This window comes from Leptopilina heterotoma, unplaced genomic scaffold (genome assembly GCF_015476425.1).
Source record: "Leptopilina heterotoma isolate Lh14 unplaced genomic scaffold, ASM1547642v1 Lhet_54, whole genome shotgun sequence".
NCBI classification, from domain to species: Eukaryota; Metazoa; Arthropoda; class Insecta; order Hymenoptera; family Figitidae; genus Leptopilina; species Leptopilina heterotoma.
Window position 1 is genome coordinate 3,647,920 of NW_025111118.1, and position 20,468 is coordinate 3,668,387.

Sequence of the window (20,468 nt, forward strand, 5' to 3'; positions counted from 1 at the left end):
TTTTAATTGTTCTAAAACTAATAATATTTAAACATTTATTTTAAAAAATTATTAAATTGTTGATTTGTGTATTTATTTTATATCAATTTTTTTAGTTTTAGAAAAATTTAGAATTGAAGTTAGATAAGAAAAAAGTTAATATTTTTTGTGGAAATCAGGAAAATACAGAATCAAATTTTTGTGAATCGCCTAAAATGAATTTTTTTAGGCGTTAATTTTTTGACAGCTACCTTTTACTTTTTATTTTCTTTTATAATTTTACTTTTTTAAAAATTAATTATCGAGTGCGAAGCCTGTAATAAAAATAAAAAGAAGAGAAAAATTACAAGCAAAAAATTTCAAAATTAGGAAAAAAAGAGGCACGAAAATCTTTTAAATTTATAAGCGGCACATCCAAGTTTAATTTTGAATAATAATAATAACATTAAAATTAATTAAAAGTAATAATAATTAAAAAGAATTAAAAATAATGACTACTGTACTAATAAAAATGATTAAAAATTGAAACGAAATAAATGAAATCAGACAACGCGGGGGAATGAAAATCAATTAAAATTAATTAAGAAGATTCTTCTTCATTTTTTCCTTTTCTTTTCTTTTTTTTTATTACAGTTGAAGAAAAGTTTCCATTAATGGTTTTTTAGAGCTTCATTGAATTCCAATAGAGTAGCTATCTATGTTGGAAAATCGAACAACTCATTTAAAATTGACTTAAATGTTACAGAAGCTCTTGTATACTATAGATCTGTGACCAACTCTTGTTTTCCTTCTGGTTTTCCTTTTTTTACTCTTCTCTTTTTATCCATCTTCCTTCCTTCCTTCCTTCTTTAAAAAAGCACACTACTATTGACATTCTATTCAGTGATGTCCTACCGTTTACTCAATGGGAAATAAAATACTGCTCAAATTCGAGGAAAGACCGATAAATTGATCTTCACTTATTCTTTACTTACCTTTTATCGGTCAACTAAGCTTAAACCTTAAGTATAAATAATTTTCTAAAACTCCTTTTTCTTTTGTCTCCATTCTTCTTGTCCTCTATCCACAAAGTTTTCTTTTTTCTTTTTTTTATATCTCTATATCTTCCGAGAAGGAGATTTTCTTTTTTCTGTATCAGTAAAAAACTATTGGGATTTTTTAAAAATAATTTTTCTGTTTTTCTATTTTTCTTGTTTTTCTTGTTTTTCTTCAATTTAATAAAAAAAAAACGTCAAACTTTGGAATTTAATAAAGAAAGAGAAAAACGTCGGATAAAGAAAAACAATATTTGTCAAAGTTTATAACAGAGGAGACAAGTTGAAAATTAAAACCAAAGTGAGAATTTTTGGAATTTGGCTCGAATCGTTGAAATGAAGTCACGGAGTGTACGCGAGTTTAAATATCAAAGTAAGGGGCTTGTTCCACTCACGTTCTTGAGAAAACGTCTTGCGGGATTAAGTCAACTTGCTGCAAAATTCCCCAGGATAGTTTCGCATGACACGTGACACTGTGCCACGTGTACTTTTCTCTTTAAGACCCTTAGGGATGCTGAAAACGCGAATGATAAGCTGTACACGTGAAACTTCTTCAAGATTTTGCTTTCTCTATTTAAAATTAAAAAAAAAAGGAAAAGTGTTTAAATAGAGTTTAGATTTTATCGATTATTGACATTTTCAGAAAATTTTCTCTTTTCCTCACTTTTTCTCCTGTATTTCAATAATAATATTAAATTCCTCGTTCGGTCTTTTGCAATTTATTGAAGAAAATAAATAATAATTTTAATAAAATAAAAAACTACTAAAAATTATTTAATTAACGAAAAAAATTTTTCTCTTTGAAAAAAACAGCAGAAAATTATTTTCCAAAAAAATATTTTTTAATAAAAAATTAAAAACAAATATTTTTTCATAGTTCCTGGATTATTAAAAATTCGATAAAGTGAATTTTTCCTTTTTCCTTCTCTTTGGAAAGGGAATAGAACATAAAATTGGCGCAAGGGTGGAGTAAAATTTTCCCCATGAATTTCATGAGACAGTGAATTTACTTCTTATTTCGATAAATTTACATTTTCGGGTCAAGTTAAATTTTCAAGGCGCGAATACATAGAGTTGAGAGAAGTAGAGAGAGAGAGAGAGAGAGAGAGAGAGAGAGAGAGAGAGAGAGAGAGAGAGAGAGAGAGAGAGAGAGGTGGACGTTAGCGTAATTTGCGTAAAGATCAGTACTGCGCAGCGTTTGCAATTTCGTAAAGCTCCGTATCAAGATACATTTCACGAGACATGGCTTTAGGCAGTCTAAAGTTTCTCCATTTTGTAGTGAACTGGTGCACGTAATTCGATGCATACGCCAATGCACCTCTTTACATTTCGCACTATCCTCAGTGACTTTGCCACATTTCGATTATCGAAATATGCTCAATTTAATCTAAACTTGATATATATTTATTTATTTATTTTATTCACATATCAAAAGCAAAATAACTGGAAAAAATAATCGAATAATCGAATAATTATTATTGTTATAACAAATTTAGAAAAAAAATAATAAAAATAATAATTTTCTAAATTTTATAATATATAATTTGTAATTATAATAAAAAAATAATAAAGTAATAAAATGAAATAGAAATAATAACAAAAATTATAATATATCATTATATTATAATAATGTTATAATATTATAATTTTTTTTGGAAAAGAAAATTTAAAGTTTCAGAAACGATGTTTTTTTGTTTGATATTTCGCTTCTTTTTACTCAAAATTTTTAATTTCTACTCAAAGAAAATTTTTAATTTCCAGAATTATTTTCTTATTATTTTCTTTAAAAAAGAAACTTAAAATTCAGAAAATAAATTTTTTTTAATTTTGTCATCGAATTTATTATTTAGGATTTAATCTTTTTGCATTTATTTGCATTGAAAATAAATTTAATTTCCATACTAAAAAAATTTTTGAATTTGATTTCCATAATTATTTGCGATTATTATCGACAGGAAAAGTATTACAGGTTCAAAAAAGAATTTTCTTTATTAATTTACTTTACACATTAAATCGTGAGGTATTAAAAAGTGTTGCAGATTAAATTAACACCAAAAAAGATAAAAATAATCAATTTTGGTGTTATTTTTAACAATGAATGAAATTTTAGTTTATTAAATTTTGTTATAACTATGAAACATGAAGATATCCATAACTCCGAGTCTTCGACTCGGAGTCATCGATTTCTTCATATTTTAAAATAATTAAAGATGACCAAGTAATAAAATCATTATTTTATATTATAAGAATATTATTCCTACGTCTTTAAAATTATTTTCATTATTTCAATTTAATTATTATTTTCAAAAAATTTTAACTACAATTTTACTTTATATCAATTATTTTTAATAATTTTCGAAAAAGTTCTTTGGCAATTTTCAAATCCATTTGTTTACAATATTCAATTTTACGAAATTTCAATTATTCCTAAATTCTTTAATTAAGAATTAGAAAATAAAAACTTCAAATAATGTAGAAAAAAATCCAATTAAACTTTTTCAAAAAAATTAATTTCAAAATTCAATTATTTCTAAAAATTCACGCTATATTGCTTTTAATATTCAATTATAATCGAAAATTTTAACTGAAATTCATTTTTATGAAAAGAAAATCAATTTTTATTAAAAAATTCTACAAGAATTTAACTATTTAAATGCAAAAGTAAATAATTTATTGAATAATTGAATCTTTCTCAAAATTCAATTCTCATAAAGAATTTTATTAACAAATTTTTAAATAATTGAATTCTTTTTGTCGAATTTTATTAAAAATTGCATCGATATAAATCCTTTTTTTCAAGGAATTCAATTATAATTGTATGAAAAATAATTAAGACGTTACGATGAGTTTTATGAGAATTTTCAAATTTATTCGTTTACAATTCAATTTTACAAAATTTCAATTATTCCAAAATTCTGCAATTAAATATATATTGAAAAATAAAAACTTGAAATAATTTCTATAAAAATCCTATTAAACTTTTAAAAAGAATTAATTGTACAGAATTTTTTGACAAAAATATGAAAAATTAAGAATTTCAATGATTTTAATTTGAAACTTTTGAAAAATTTAATTATTTCTAAAAATCCACGTTATAATGCTTTTAATATTTAATAATGATCTTAAATTTTAAGTGAAATTCATTTTTAAAGCCTTTTTTATTAGTGAATTCTACGAGAATTCAATTATTTAAATACAAATAAAATGCAAATAAATAATTTATTAATTTCATGTTTCTTGAAATTAAATTCTCATAAAAAATGTTATCAACAAATTTTTTAAATCATTAAATTCTTTGGACGAATTTTAATAAAATTTTTAAGAATAATTACATTTTTCGAGGAATTCGATTGAAATTGCATTAAAAATAATTGAAATTCTGCAATGAGTTTTATTGTTTATGAAAATAATTGAATTCCTAAAAGAATTTTATTATTTGTAAAAATAATTGGATCCCTGTAAAAATGTTATTATTTATGAAAATAATTGAATTATTGCGAAGAAATTTATAAAATAATTTGTAAATAATTGAATTCCTGTAAAAATTTTTATTATTTATGAAAATATTTGAATGTATGCGTAGAATTTTATTGAATTTTTTTTTAATAATGGAATTCTTTTGGAAAATTTTATTGAAATAGTAGATATTGAAAATCATTGAATTTTAGAAAACTTTTGAAAATAATTGAAATTTTGACAAGAATTTGATTAAAATTTTGTAAAATAATTGAATATCAGAGAAGAATTTTATTATTTATATGTAAAGAAAATGGAAATTTTGACGAGAATTTAAAAAAAAATTTTGAAAAAATTTTTTTAATTTTTTAACACAATTCAGTTAGTAACTAACTTACTAACTTACTATTCTCCCTGGAGAAGCTAAATTCGTTGAATTTTAAGATCCTAAAGTTCTGAACGTTCAAATGAACGAAATTTATTTATTTCTTCTACAAATTAAATTTTTATTGCAATTATTTTGCGTCACTGTCCAAAAATTAATAACTGAGTTTCTAACCGTAAATATTTCAGTTTTTAAATTTTTTGTGATTAGTAATTTATAAAAATATCTTCAATTAAAAATCTTTCGTTCATTTAAACGTTCAAAACTTGGGGATCATGAATTTTTACAAATCGTTGACTTTGGTGATTTATTTAAAGTAAAATTTCATTGCATAGTTAAAAATAACTATTATCGTCAACGAAAAATAATAATGATTTTTTTTTCATTATTAATAAATATTATTGCTAAGAAAAGATTTTTTTCTCTAATGTTCACAGGCGCAGCGCAGTCGTTTCGAATCAGACCGTCGAATAATTCAGTGTCAGAAGGTAGAGATGTGCTTTTAAATTGTGCGGTTGATAACAGAGTTGGAATCGTTCAGTGGGCCAAAGATGGATTTGCATTCGTCGTTCAACAAAGTGAGTACTATTCAAACACATTTTCTATTTGAATTCAATTCCTTTAAGTATAATAATAATAATACGATCGAGTTTTAGTCATGGATTTATCACTTATAATGTAATCACTGCCATTAGATTAATTGACTAACCCCCTCCACCTAAACCCTTTCGTTACTCACCAGACAATATTTTTCCATGCAATTTACTAAGTGGGGAGGAAAAAAAGAATTATCTATTTTCACCCTAAAAATACTCTTCTTTTTTTTTGCTTTGAAAATGTAAGTTACGGAATGTAAAACACGTTGTCTGACTGTAAACAGACTTGTACTACTGAATTTTAAGAAAAATTTAATGTTTTCTGTGAATAAGTTTCTAAAAATTGTAAATTTGTTTGAAACTGACTGTTTATGTCTGACTGAATAATACCTTTACTACTGAAACGAGAAAAACTTTTGAAAATCATTGTCCGACTAAAGACAGACTTGTACTACTGAAAATATGAATTTGAAACATTCTGTCCGAATAAAATTGACTTGTACTACTGAATAAAAAAATTAAAATTCAAAGCCTTTTGTCCGACCTTTAATTCACTTGTTCTACTAATTATAATTTATTTCCTAAAAATTGTTGTCTGACTGAAAAATACTTGTACTACTGAAACAAGAATAAAAAATCCCCCTTCTTTTTTGTCTGACTAAAACTTTATTTTTACCACTTATTAAAATTTTTCTACTTTAAAATTTATACTGCCTGACTATATAATTGACTCGTACTACTAAAATTTTCGAAATTAATTTCCCTCAGCAAGTGAGAATATAATATTTGTAATTTAATTAAAAAATAAAGAATTAAATTATTGTCTGACTGAAAAATACTTGTACTACTGAAAAAAATTACTCATCTTTTTGTTTGACTTAAATTTTATTTGCACTACTTATTAAACTTTTTTCTGCCTTGAAATTGATATTGTCTGACTATATGATTGACTTGTACTACTAAAATTTTCGAAACTAATTTTCCCCTTCGAGAAAAAAAAAGTATTTGTAATTTAGTTAGAAATTAAATTATTGTCTGATTTAAAAATAATTGTACTACTGAAACAAAAGTAAAAATTGATCATGTTTTTGTCAAATTAATTATAACTTTATTTGCAGCTTTTATTAAAAATAAAAATTAAAAAAAATGCATTAAAAATTAAAATAGACATTGTCTGACGATATAATTGACTTGTACCACTGAAATTATCGAAATTAATTTTCCCTGTCGAGTGAGAATAATATATAATTCAAAAGTTAGTTTACAAAATATCTATTGAGAAATAAAAAAATTAATTCTTGTCTGACATAAAATTTACTTGTACTACTTAAAGGAAAAATAATTCACTCTCTTTTTTGTCTGACTAAAACTTTATTTGCATCAATTATTAAAATTTCTCTGGATTGAAATTGATATTGTCTGACTATATATATATTTAATTGACTTGTACTACTGAAATTTTAATTGAAATTAATTTTCCCCATTGTTCAAATAAGAGAGAGAATATAATTATATAATTAATTCAAAAGTTAGTTAATAAATAATTAATCATTTCTAGATGGCGAAATTGTCGGTTATCCAAGATTGAGGCTAGTTGGTGAGCCAAATAACGGAATTTACAATTTGAAGATAACAAATGCATCTTTAAGTGACGATGGAGAATATCAGTGTCAAGTGGGACCATTTCTCAGAGCAAAAGCCATTCGGGCCAACGCGCATCTCAACGTTATCTGTAAGTCCTTAATTAAATTCATTTAATTAGAACAGTTTAAGGGAAAAGGGAACAAAGAAAACCAATTTTCACATTCTACCATTAAAAGGAGAGACTCGAATCAAAAAAAGGAATTTATTTTTTATCTCCTTCGTTCTTTTCTTATTGTTTTTCATTCAGAATTTATTCATTTAAAGTATATAATTAATTACATCCAAGGAATGATTAATTCCTCAATTTAGAAAAATTCCCAGTTTATTAAATAAAAATAATTATTTTTAAATTATCCAAATAAATTAAAAGTTAAAAGAAATTCAAATAATTAATTTTGTAAATAAATAAACGTTATCTGTCGCTTCCTTTTTATATACAGTTGATTCTCAAAAAAAAACAATTTTAGAAACAAGAAAACATTTTCTGAAAAATAATTTAATCTTTATATTAATATACACGAGAAAAATGTATTTGATTGAAATGGAAATTAAAAATTTTTTTATGTTTCGAAAGTTAAATATTAAAATGAAAATGTTTTATAAATTTATAATTGCAAATATATTTAAATGCAAATTATATTGAAATATTAATTATATTTAAATATTAATTTAAAAAAAATTAATTTAACTAAAGTGTTAAAAAATAAACCAATCTATATTCGTAAATAAAAAACCAAAAATGATACTTAAAAAAAAATTTTGTATTGACAGTTGAGTTTAATAGGTAAAAAAAAAATTTACTATCATAAACTGAATAATTTTTACAGTGAAAAGAATATAAGTCTCATAAATTTTCGAATATAGGAGAGGATAAAAATAATTTTTTTTTTTGTTCACTCTCGCTCGACTCGAAACGAAACTGTGGAATTAAAATGAAATTCCATGTTTGGCGATGAAAATATTTTTTAACCGAATTGAATGTGAAAAAATTTGATAGAGTTATATTCGAAAACGTTTGGAATTCAAAATGTATTATTTTACAATATATTTTTTTTAATTAACGCGAAAAAATTCTTTAAAATCAATATTAATAAGCGAAACTAGATTTATTTTTATAGATTTTTTTTTATTTTTTTTTTTTAAACGAAAACAAAGAAATTGTATGCGAAACAGTGGAAAGCGGAGAAAATTCTTTTCACATACACACGCTCTGTCGGAGTTCGAAACTGAAAAGAAATCAATAAAAAAACGAAAAATTAGGAACTTAACATAAGATGATAATAGTTGATGAGAAAAAAAATTGCTAGTTGATAGAAAATGATTTTTGTTGAGAAAACGAAGATCTTTTTTTTGTGTTATAATGTCTGATCTTTTGTGACCTCATCTAGTGTGGAAAAACTCCTTAATTACTGGTATACTCTTTTTGTGAATCACGTTTAATCATTCGCCTTACAAAAGGGTATTCAATCTCATTCTGAAGGCATCATGACACGCTTTGTCCTAACAGCCGGAATTCGATAGTGATGGGGTGAGACAAAAAAAAATTTCCCTTTATTAACGTCGAAATGGAAAAAAAAGAGAGAGAGAGAGAGAGAGAGAGAGAGGGATTTTTAATTAATAGTATTCTAATTCACGAAATTATAACACAATTTTTCAATTTTCTTTCATTATAAAGAAAATAAAATTTCTGTGTTTTCTTTTTGGAAAATTTTCGCCTTATTTTTGCTTTTGATTTTAAATTTAACGAAACAGAAGAATAATTAATTTCTTAATTAAATTTTAATTCAGAAATTATAATTCTAAATTTTGATTTTCATTAAATAAAAAGAAAAATTTCCTTTTCTGCTTTTAAGAAATTTTCGCCTTATTTTCGTTTTTGATTTTAAATTTCACGAAGCACACGAATAATTAATTTCTTAATTAAATTTTAATTCATAATATCTCTAATTTAAAAATTATAATTCAATTCTTCGATTTTTCTTTTAATAAAACAGTAAAATTTCCTTTTTTCTTTTCAAAAATATTTTTATAAAATATTATTTTCGTTTTTGTTTCAAAATTTTAATAAAACACTTAAACAATTAATTTTTTCATTAAATATTATAGTTAGTTATTCTAGTTAAATAATTGAAATGTAATTTTTCTATTTTTCCTTTATTAACAAATTTTAAAATTTCCTTTTTTTATAAAAATTTTGCTTTTATTCTAATTCATAAATTATAATTCGAGTTTTCGAATTTTTTTTTAATTAAAGAAAAAATAATTTCTTTGCTTTCTGTTTTATTTTCGTTCTTGAAATTTTAATTTAATAAAACATTTCGAAATTTTTAATTATTTTAACTTTAATTAATAGTATTCTAATCAACAAATTACAATTTAATTTTTCTATTCTTTCTTTCGTTGAACAAATAAAATTTTTACGTTTTCTGTTTAAAAATTTTCTCTTATATTCGTTTTTCATAATTAATTTTTAATTTTAACGAAATACGCGAGTTATCAGATTTTTTATTTAATTTTATTTGTAATAGTTTCCTAATTTACAAATTTTAATTCAATATGAAAATTTTTTTTATTGATAAAAAAGTAAAATTTACTTGTGTTCTTTTTAAAAAATATATCTTTGTTTATTTTGGTTCAATTTAATTTTTATTCTTAATTTAAAATTTAAAACTCATAAATAATTTCTACGATTTTTTTGGAAAATAAGTTATTTTCATTTTGTTTGAATTTTTATTTTATTTTATTGTATTCCTAATGGAATAGCATATTTATATTACTACATTTTTTTTAATTTTACGCTAATTTTACAATTATTACAATTTACAAAATAACATAATTTCACAATTAATAACGAAAGTGCTTTTATTCAATTACAATTATATTAGTAACTAATTAATCGTGAATTTCATTTTACGATTCGAATATTTATTTAAAATTATGTGAATTATTTTTTCGTTACATTAATCACTTTTTGTAATTATAATAATAATTTATGTTTGACTTTATAAAGTTTCCCTTTGTTTTATCGAAAATGAAATTCTTTCTGATTATTACTGGTTTCATTAAATTAATTATACAGCATTGTACACATATCTTTCATATGAAAATATCATCGGAAAATATTGAAAAAATTTAATAATACAAATTTCATCCAAAATCTATATAAATATATATATACATTCAAAAATATGTCTATATTTAAATATAGTTATTTATTTTTATATTTATGCATACAAATAAATTCAAAACAAATATTTACATATATTGTATATAATAAAATTGGTGATAAAAAAATGACGCGAAAATGTTTGCGAATTATTGGAGACAACGTTAATTGGAATACGTTTAATTTTCACGTTCCACTATCTGGATGCTCAACAATATTTTTATTTAACGAACTGTGTTCTATTGCTAGTTAGAAAAATACGAGAAAAAAAGTAATATTCCTTCTGAAAGAGTGACCAGTTGGATAAATAAAAAAAAAAGAAGAAAAGAAAAAAAGAAGAAAAGAAAAAAAGAAATTTGCGAATAAAAGAAGAGAATTAAAAAGAATTTTCTAACAAAAGAATATATATATATATATATACAGAAAAAAAGAAAACAAAAACAAAAATCCATTTTTTGAGAGAGAAAACTGTAAAGGCAAATACAGATCACATATCACAAGAGTGTTAATGAGTTTCACCTTTCGCAGGGAATTTCATTTTTTTTTCCGAGTTTTTTTTTCTATTTTCTTTTTTTTTTTTTTTTTTTGAGCTCGCCAATTCACGCTCGAGGGGTTACGCGAGATGATTTTTAAAAAGCCAACCACTGCTTTGTCGAGCCTTTTATATCGGGGGGATGACAACTTGATACTAGATATTTCGAAGCTATTTATGAGTACCCGCTCTCATGTCAAAATGAGAGGAGATAAATATAAAGTTGCAGTGGAAAATAACGTGTCATCTTGTGTACGCGTGCGTGGAATTTATTATAGGCGTAAGATGAGAGAGAAAGAGAGAGAGGAGAGAAAAAAAGAGAAAGACATTTTCTTACGCACTTTTTTTCACGTAGATGTAATTTTACCATTTTTATAGATATACGTCTATCGTAAAACATGGCGTGATATTATTATTATTATTATTATTATAAAATTGTAAGTCTTAAGTTGTTTGTTCCTGTTACATGCACGTATTTACTTCAATCTCATTAAAACATCTGTTTACTTTGACAATTACGTTTAGAACAGTATTAAATTCACTGTTCTCGGAATTGTTATCTTTATTAATTATTTTTTTATAAATTTTTTTATTATTACTTTTATTTATGACGGACGAAAGTAAAGAATTTATAAAATAATAATAACAAATTTAATAAATAATAAATAATAATTTTTAATAACAAATTATAATAAATAATTAAGTAAAATCTTTGCAGACTTTTTGCGTCAGCAATTAATAAAAATTAAAAATAACTAATTATTAGTAAAGAATAATTACTTATTAGTAGAAAGTAACTAAATATTAATAGAAAATAACTAATTATAGAGAAACTAATTTATTATTATTAATAAAAAAAAATAACTAATTTTTACTAAAACAATATTATTTATAGTAAGTCAGATAATTAGAAATATAGTAAATAAATTGTAAATTAAGAAACAATGACTATTAATTAATTAAATAAATAAATAACTTAATCAACTAATAATAATTAGTACGAAAAATAAATTATTAACGGAGAATAAGTAATTTTTAATAAAAACTAATTAATTATTAGTAAATAAATAGTATTTTTCGTAAATTAGTAAATTAATAATTCAATGAATAAGATGTAATTTAGTCAATTGTAACTACTAATTAGTAAATAAGTAGTTAAACTATTTATTAGTATAGAAAAACCTATTATTAGTGAAAAAGAACTAATTTTTAGTAGAAAGTAACTAATTATTAAATAAGTGAATAGTATTTATAGTAAATTTGAAAAATATTAATTCAATAAATAAATTGTAAATTAGTAAAAGGTAAATACTGGTAATCAGAAAATTTGAAAATATAGTATTTATTAGTAGAAACTATAGAAAAAAATAAGAACTAGTAGAAAAGAACTAGTTTTTAGTCAAAAATAACTTATTATTTGTGGAAAAAATCTAATTATTAGGAGAAAATAACCTATAATTACTAATTAGTAATCAAATACCTATTATTTATAGTAAATTTCTAAATTAATAATTTAGTAAAAAAATTGTAAATTATTAAACAGTATTTACTAATTAGCTAATATTAGTAAATAAACTATTTATTGATAGAAAAAATGAGTATCAGTAAAAAATAACTAATTATTTGTAAATAAACAGTATTTGTAGCAAATTTTTTTAGTTAATTATTTTGTAAATAAATAGTAAATTAGTAAATGAACTAATTATTATTGAAAATTAGTTATTAGAAGAAAATAACTAATTATTAGTAAAAAACAACCAATTGCTAGTAGAAAATAACAAATTTTTCGTAAAAAAATGTCTTATTAGCTAAATGAATATTATTTGATCTAAATGTCTTTAAAAAATATTGTTTGCAAATTTTTCTCCTTTTTATTTATGAAAAATATGAGAAAATTGTTAATTGTTAAAAAATTATAATTAAGAAATAGGAAATATTTTATGCATAATTTATATTTCTCAATGACAATATTGTTCAGAAACTCATTCTTTTCTTTTGGAGAAGAAGCATTACAATATTCTATTCTATTTGTCAATTACAAATTATGATAATTGAAAATAAAATTGAAACTTTTTAAATTTTTAGAAAATAAAGGAAAAAATTTTACTCAAAAAAAATGTTCTGTTACATTTATTTACGAATTTCTTTAATTGTAAAATTATTCGAAAACATCATCTTTTTTAAATAAATATTTAAATATTATTTTTTTGTAGGAATTAAAATTTTTCAAAACATTCAAATTCAAATCTTTTTAAATTCAATAACTTATAAGAATGTTTTATATAATAATTGAAAATGACCGAATGATAAAATCATTGTTTTATATTATAAAAATATTATTACAGTAACTATTTCAAAATTATTTTCATCATTTCAAATCAATTATTATTTTCTACAATTTTTAATTATTTTTTATGAAAATAATTGAAAAAATTTTATTATTTATAAACATAATTGAATTATTGCGAAGGAATTTATAAAAAATTTGTAAATAATTGAATTCCTGAGAAATTTCTATTATTTATGAAAATAATTAAATGTTTGCGTAATATTTTTGTGAATTTGAAAATAATTGAACTTTGGGGAAGAATTTTGTTATTTATAAAGATAATAATTGGGGATTTTGACGAGAATTTTTTTTTTAAATTTGTAAGATAATTGAATTTTATGAGAAGAATTTTATCACTCTTGAAAATAATTAAATTTCTGCAATTATTTGTAATTTTTCCAAAATTGGATTTTTTTAGTGTTTTGAACAAAAATGTGAATTACAAATTTTTAAATTCTATTATTTTTAAAATTGCTAAATGTATACTAATTTGAATTAGTAACTGACTTTTTGCTTTTCAATTAGTAAAGTTTGCTAATAAATTAGTAGAAATTACTATTTATTAGTAAAATTTACTAATTTGTTTTCAGATTACTAATATGAATTAATTTCTTTTTTTTCTCTTTCGAATTAGTAAATTTTACTAATTTAGTAGAAATGACTATTTAAGTATTTATTAGTAAAATTTACTAATAAATTAGTTGAAATTGCTTTTAATTAGTAAAATTTACTAAGTCGGAAGCAAAAAGTCAGTAAGTAATTAAAATTGGTGAGTATTTTTACTAATTTGAAATTAGAGGGTATTAATTAATTGAATAATTAATTAATACAGAAACTAATTATTAGTAGAAAAGTACTACACTTTTGAATAGAATTTTAATAAAAAAATCCAAACAAAAACCTTCAAATTATTCAAGAGAACAAATTTTCCCTTGATTACTCCTCTTGTAACTCATTTTTTTCCTTTCGCAACTAAAAAGAAATATTTCAATTCTAAAAAAATATTTCAATTTTCTTTTTTGCAAATTATAATTAAACATTCAGTAAAGAAGCCTTTTTCTCGCTGGTTTGCCTCCCTGCTTCCATTTCTAACAACATCGACTCATTAGCTACGTGTTCAATCATCGACGTAAACGAGTAAAATCAAATATAATTTGATTGCTGGATAAGATAAACTTTTAACATTATTTTTTAATTGGAATTCCAATTCGTGTGAAGTAAGCGGATAATTTTTTTTTTTTATTTTCATTTTTACTTTGTCGTTTCGAGCAAGTCAATCGATAAGGGGATTTTTTCGAAAAAAAAAGTTGCTAGCGAAAAACATTACGACCCGTTTCCGCTCCAATGGTTTACATTGGTTTGCTATATATAGAAACTAAAAACCATGAATCCGGATGGAGAGTATGAGGAAACTACAATAGTTCGCATTGTCATCTTGCGCACAATTTTTTTTCTCTTCCCACACTACTGAGAAGAGAAAAGAGTGTTTCGAATTTATTTATCATAGATTCCACCCCCCCCCCCCCCCGACCCCTACTCTATAATGGTAAAAATCATTTTTCTTCTCTGATATTCAGAGAAATATTGTAAATTATTTTTCTTCAAAAACTCACTTAGAAATTTTAATTTCAACTTTTGTGACAGTTAATTAAATTCTTTTTAAAGAAATAACTTTGAGTTTGTACTTTTGTAGAGATTCAAAGCAATTTTAATTTTTAAATGGAAAATTTATTTTTGATGTAGTTTTAAAGATTTTAATATTTTAAAAATCGTTAAAAATTATAGTTTGACTGAAAAATATTTTTACTACTGAATCAAAAATTTAACTTCCAAATGTCTTGTCTGATTAAAACTGACTTTTGTCACTAAATCAAAAAATTTGAATTCTTTTGTCTGACTAAAAGTATTTTTTTACCAATAATTAAAATTTGTACTTTAAAATTAGTGACTGACTGAAAAATACTTTTATAACTGAATCAAAAATTAAAAAAACGTATTTATTTGGAACTAATATTAAAATTTCAAGACTTTTGTCTGTTTGAATCTGAATTTTGTGAGTAAATTAAAAATTCGTTTTTTTGTCTGATTAAAAATTGTTCGTACCACTGAATCTATAATTAAAGTTTTAAGCGTTTTGTCTAATCGAAATTGACTTTTAAGCTCGAATTAAAAGTTCCATTTTGTATTGTCTGACTAAAACTGATTTCTACTACTAATTAAAATTGATTACTTAAAATAACTGTCTAACTAAAAAATGCTAGTACTACTGAAATAAAAATTAAAGTCTAAAATTTAATGTCTGACTAAAAAATGCTTGTTCTACTGAATTATAATTTTTTATTTTAAAAAACTGAATATTTCCGTTCGCGAAGGGGCGAGAAATAAAAAAAAAAAATTTGGAACCGAAAATACAAAAAATAACGAACAAAATTTGAATATTTCAAACACTTTCATTCGGGAAAATTTTTTTCACCAATTTGTTTTTCTTTTCTTCTTCCAACCGCTACTTAAAAATTTAACAAAAATAGACAAAACAAAAAGAAGCTGCTAAACTATTTATTCTCTCGAATAACTTTTATTTAAAAAAAATTTTAAACTCCTGTTTTTCAACTGCGAAATTTTTTCTTTCCTTTTTTTTTTTGAATTTAAAACATAAAAATAATTGTAACTTCGAAGTTGGTTTATTTTATTTTTTATTGGACTTGAAATAAACAATGAAATTCATCCAAGTGAAACTTTGTTCAGTGAACAAACCGGGGGGGAAGCAATTTAAGTCTCGTTTGTCTTTGAAACGCGTGGGTTGTGCAGGTGATTGTAATAGAAGTAATATTCGAGTAACAAACTACATAGCGAGTCTTTTAAAGTTCAATGGAAAACTTATCTGGATGGATATTTTTTTTTGTTTCAGAGCCACGTGAACACTGATTGAAAAATGTCAAATAAAAAATAAAAATTCTTAACAAATAATAATATTATTTATTCTTCGTTTTTTTTGCAAAAAATAAATTTTTGATTTCCACAAGAAAACTCGCTTCATCAATCTTGTTCATTCACTTTAACGACAATTCTTTTTCACAAGTCATTCATTAGATTTTTTTTTTTATGTAACTTTTATAAGGTCAATTTTGAAATGAATCATTGGTCATAAAAAAAAAGATTATCCTTCGATTCAAGAAAATTTTAAAAGCGAATAATACAGAAATAACTTCTTTATATTTTTTATAATAAATGTAAATAATTTTTTTTTATTTTTTATAAACTAATTAATTTATAATAATAATTCAGTAATTTACTGAACAATTTTTAATTAACGACAAATTGTTAGAAAATTTTACAAATATACAGAAAAAAAATTGGTTAATGAAATTTAAATCCATGAATAAAATCCTTTTCACTTTTACAATAAAATGAAAATAACTTTCCAATGAAATGCAAAATTATTAATTACCAGATTTTTCTGTTCAATCGAATGTTGCAAAACCAAATTAATAAACTGAAATTTGAAAATAATATTGCTGATTTATGAAAAATATTTCCATTGTATAATTTAAAAATAAATTGTAATGGCAAAATTTAAAAAAAAAAAAAAAATTTAATCACGCATCCTTTGAAATTTTTAATTACGATTCTTCTGAATTGAATTGAATTGAACGGAAATAAAGAGGGAAATTTATAATAATAATTTTTACATTGCTGAGTAAATATTTTTTTTTTTTTGAATATAAATAGAAAACTATTATCAAAATACTGGATAAAAATAATTTTTTATTCAAGAGTAATTATTTATTTGATAATTACTTGGTAATAACTATTTAATATTAACTAATTTGGTTATAACTATTTAATTTTAATTATTTTAGTAATAATTATTTAATAGTTTATAATTATTTATAATTTATAATTTATGATTTATAATAATTAAGTATTAATTATTCATTCTTTCAATTTTTTTCAGTGTATAATGTAAATTGAAACTAATTAAAAACGATTTAAAATTGATGTCTTGTATAATTGTTACAAATTATCGAGGAAATAATTTTCTATTTGTTACACTAAAGAGGAAGAAATTTGTTTTTTTAATTAATCAATTTACCTTTCAACAAGGGAGATTAAATTTCTTTACCTCTCTCGAAATATTGACGTTGACTATAACTTTCTAACACACAGGAATTCATAAGAACTTAAAGTTTCAACTAAAGAAAAAGTCCATTAAATTTAGGGCAAGTTAGTTTCAATCTGGAAACAAGAACTTTACTGAGTTTGCGGATACTTTGCTCGGATTAACGATTACACACTACTCGTAAAGTTCATCCATTCGAAGGATTAAATTCAACGTACTGACATACGGAAAATCGTGAAACCACCGCATGTAAACCATATATGATGTCGCACTGCGTCCTTTAATTTTACTAGCACAAAAAAAAATTTTTTTTTTCTCTTTTTTTCCCATTTCATTGAAAACTTCACTCTGGAATATAATTGAGATTTTGTAAAAAAAAATTTTGTTTTAGAATAAGTAGATAAAATAATTTTCAGTGGTGAATTTTTTTTTTAATTCGTAGAAAGTAGAGAGATTATAATAATATTTTTATTTTACACTTTAGTTTTTAAATATTTAACTATTAATATTAAATAAATTATTAAATATATATTAATAAATTTATTCGATAAATAATTAATATTAATTTCTATACTAGAAACAATTCGCGCGCGGCTAACTTCTCACTCACTTTTTTTTGAATAAAATTAGCAATTTTTAAAATAATATCTAGAACGTAAAAATTTTTAATTCAAATTTTTTTTTTTAAATAAAATATGAATTGGATTATATAGTTTTAATATTATTATAATTATAATAATCATTTATTCTGACATAGGGAATGCAGGAAAAAGTCAGGAATTTTTATTAAATGTACTGAAAAAAATTAAATTTTTAGAATTGATAAGAAAATTCTGAAAATTTACAAAAAAATCTTGACAAAATCCCAATTATTTTCTTAATAAATAAAAAAATTCTTCTTCAAAATTCAATTATTTTCAACATTTTTTAAAAAATTCTTCTTCAAAATTCAATTATTTTCAAAAGTAATAAAATTCTTATCACAAAATTCAATTATGTTCAAAATTTACAAAAAAATCTCTATAAAATCCCAATTATTTTTTTTACAAATAAAAAAAATTCTCCAAAATTCAATTATTTTCAAAATTTTTAATAAAATTCTTGTCAAAATTTCAATTAATTTCAAAAATTTTTCACATCTCAATAATTTTCAATATCTACTATTTTAATGAAATTACCCAAAAGAATTCAATTATTTAAGAACAATTTTTTATAAAATTGAACACAAATATTTAATTATTTTCATAAATAACAAAAAATTTCTCAGGAATTTAAATAATTTACATAAAATTACATAAAATTTTACATTAAATATTTTAATTTAAATGTTTCTTCTCAATAATTCAATTATTTTTAGAAATAATAAAACTCATCGCAGAATTTCAATTATTTTTAATAAAATTTTAATCAAATTCCTTGAAAAATGTAACTATTCGAAAAATTTTATTAAAATTCGTAAAAAGAATTCAATTATTTAAAAATTTGTTAATAAAATTCTTTATGAGAATTGAATTTTAAGAAACATTCAATTATTCTATAAACAATTTACTTTTGCATTTAAATAATTGAATTTTAGAATTTTCTAATAAAAATTGATTTAAAAATGAATTTTAGTTAAAATTTTAGATAATATAATTGAATATGAAAATAATTTTTAAGAAGTTACAATAACAATTTTCTCATAATATAATTATAAAATAATGATTTTAACACTCGATTCTCTTTTTATAAAACATGAAGATATTCATCACTCCGTGTCAAAGACTCGGAGTAATCGTTATCCTTATGTTTTATGAAAATATTTTTAAATTTGATTAATTTCAAAAACGTTTGAATTTCAATGTTTTGAAGAATTTTAATTCATACGGAAAAATAATAATAATTAAATATTTTAAATATTTAAAAAAGAAATTATTGTTTTCGAATAATTTTTTTATTTTCGTAAATAAATTTAACAGAACATTTTTTTCAATAAAATTTTTTTTTTTTATTTTCTAAAAATTCAACAGTTTTCAGTTTCATTTTCAATTAAATTTTCTAATTGACAAATATAATTTATAAACATTTTTTTTTCCTTTATTTTTAAAAAACTGAATTTTATTAAAGCAATTGAAATTAAGAAATAGAATTGATAAAAATTATTTCTTTATGAAAATTGAGAATTTTGTCGAAAAATATTAAGAAACGAGAATATCTAATGTTTTTCTTCCCAAAGGAAAAAAATGAGTTGGTAAATAATATTGTTATTGAGAAATAAAATTTATACATAAAATAATGGGTATATTTCCTACTTCTTAATCATAATTTTCTAAAAATTTAAAAATTTTCTAATTTGAATTCAAAATTATATTATTATTATTATTTTAATTTTTATTATTACTTTTCCTTTAAAAATTTTTTTTGTATATTGCTAAATTGTTTAGAAAAAATAGAAAGAAAGGAAAAAAATAAATGAATAAAAATTTATCTTTTTGGTAAAAAAAAAATCACTTCGGAAACTAATTTCAGAATTATCAAAAAGCTGATATCGAACGTTCAATTGAAAAGTTTTTTTTATCAGTCTAGGGGATGTGTTCTCACTATAAAAGTTGAAACAATCAATACTGTCTAGACATAAAAATCTATTTTTTTTCTTTTTTTTTGAGAAAATAAAAAAGATTAATATTACTAAACGTCAATATTGTGCCGAAGTCCAGTGAAAGCAGTTCATCATTGTATATATATAAAGAAAAGTATAACAAAACTAAAGTACAAAGCTCAAAGAAAGATTGCCAAAAGAGGAAACTTTGTACTTTGAGGAGTAAAAAACAAAAAAAAAAAAGAAAAAAAAAGAGGGAGAAAAATCGAACTTTGACTTTTTTCCTGCCTTTTACGTCACAAGTTTTTCACACTCTCAACTTGATCTTAACTCTTTGGCCTTTTGTAAAGTTCGTGTTATAAATTTTACTCAAAACCAACGCGAACATTAAAGTTCCTTTTATTTTTGCACATCAGACACATTATTCCATTTTTTGTGTTTGCAAAAAAAAATCCCCGATAATAATTTTTTTTTACGAAAATTATTTTCGATAATAAAACTAAATATTAGCGTTATTATTTACGATTACGAGAAAATATTGTGAAAAAAATTTATATTTATTTGTTTATATTTACGATAAGTGTGAAATTTTTTTTATGCATTTGAAACAAGCAAACGCTTTTTTTTACGGGAAAATATAAAATATATA

General features: G+C 21.9%; 1 protein-coding gene across 12 annotated transcripts in view; it reads left to right on the forward strand.

The window, feature by feature from the left end:
* The window catches only part of LOC122508484 (nephrin-like), a 403,257-nt gene that overhangs the window by 302,167 nt on the left and 80,622 nt on the right, over positions 1 to 20,468 (forward strand). For all 12 annotated transcript variants that reach the window (XM_043621868.1, XM_043621866.1, XM_043621865.1 and 9 more), the window contains 2 exons: positions 5,292 to 5,432; positions 7,009 to 7,182. In XM_043621868.1, the coding sequence (XP_043477803.1) occupies positions 5,292 to 5,432; positions 7,009 to 7,182 (315 nt within the window). The remainder of the gene's footprint in view (positions 1 to 5,291; positions 5,433 to 7,008; positions 7,183 to 20,468) is intronic.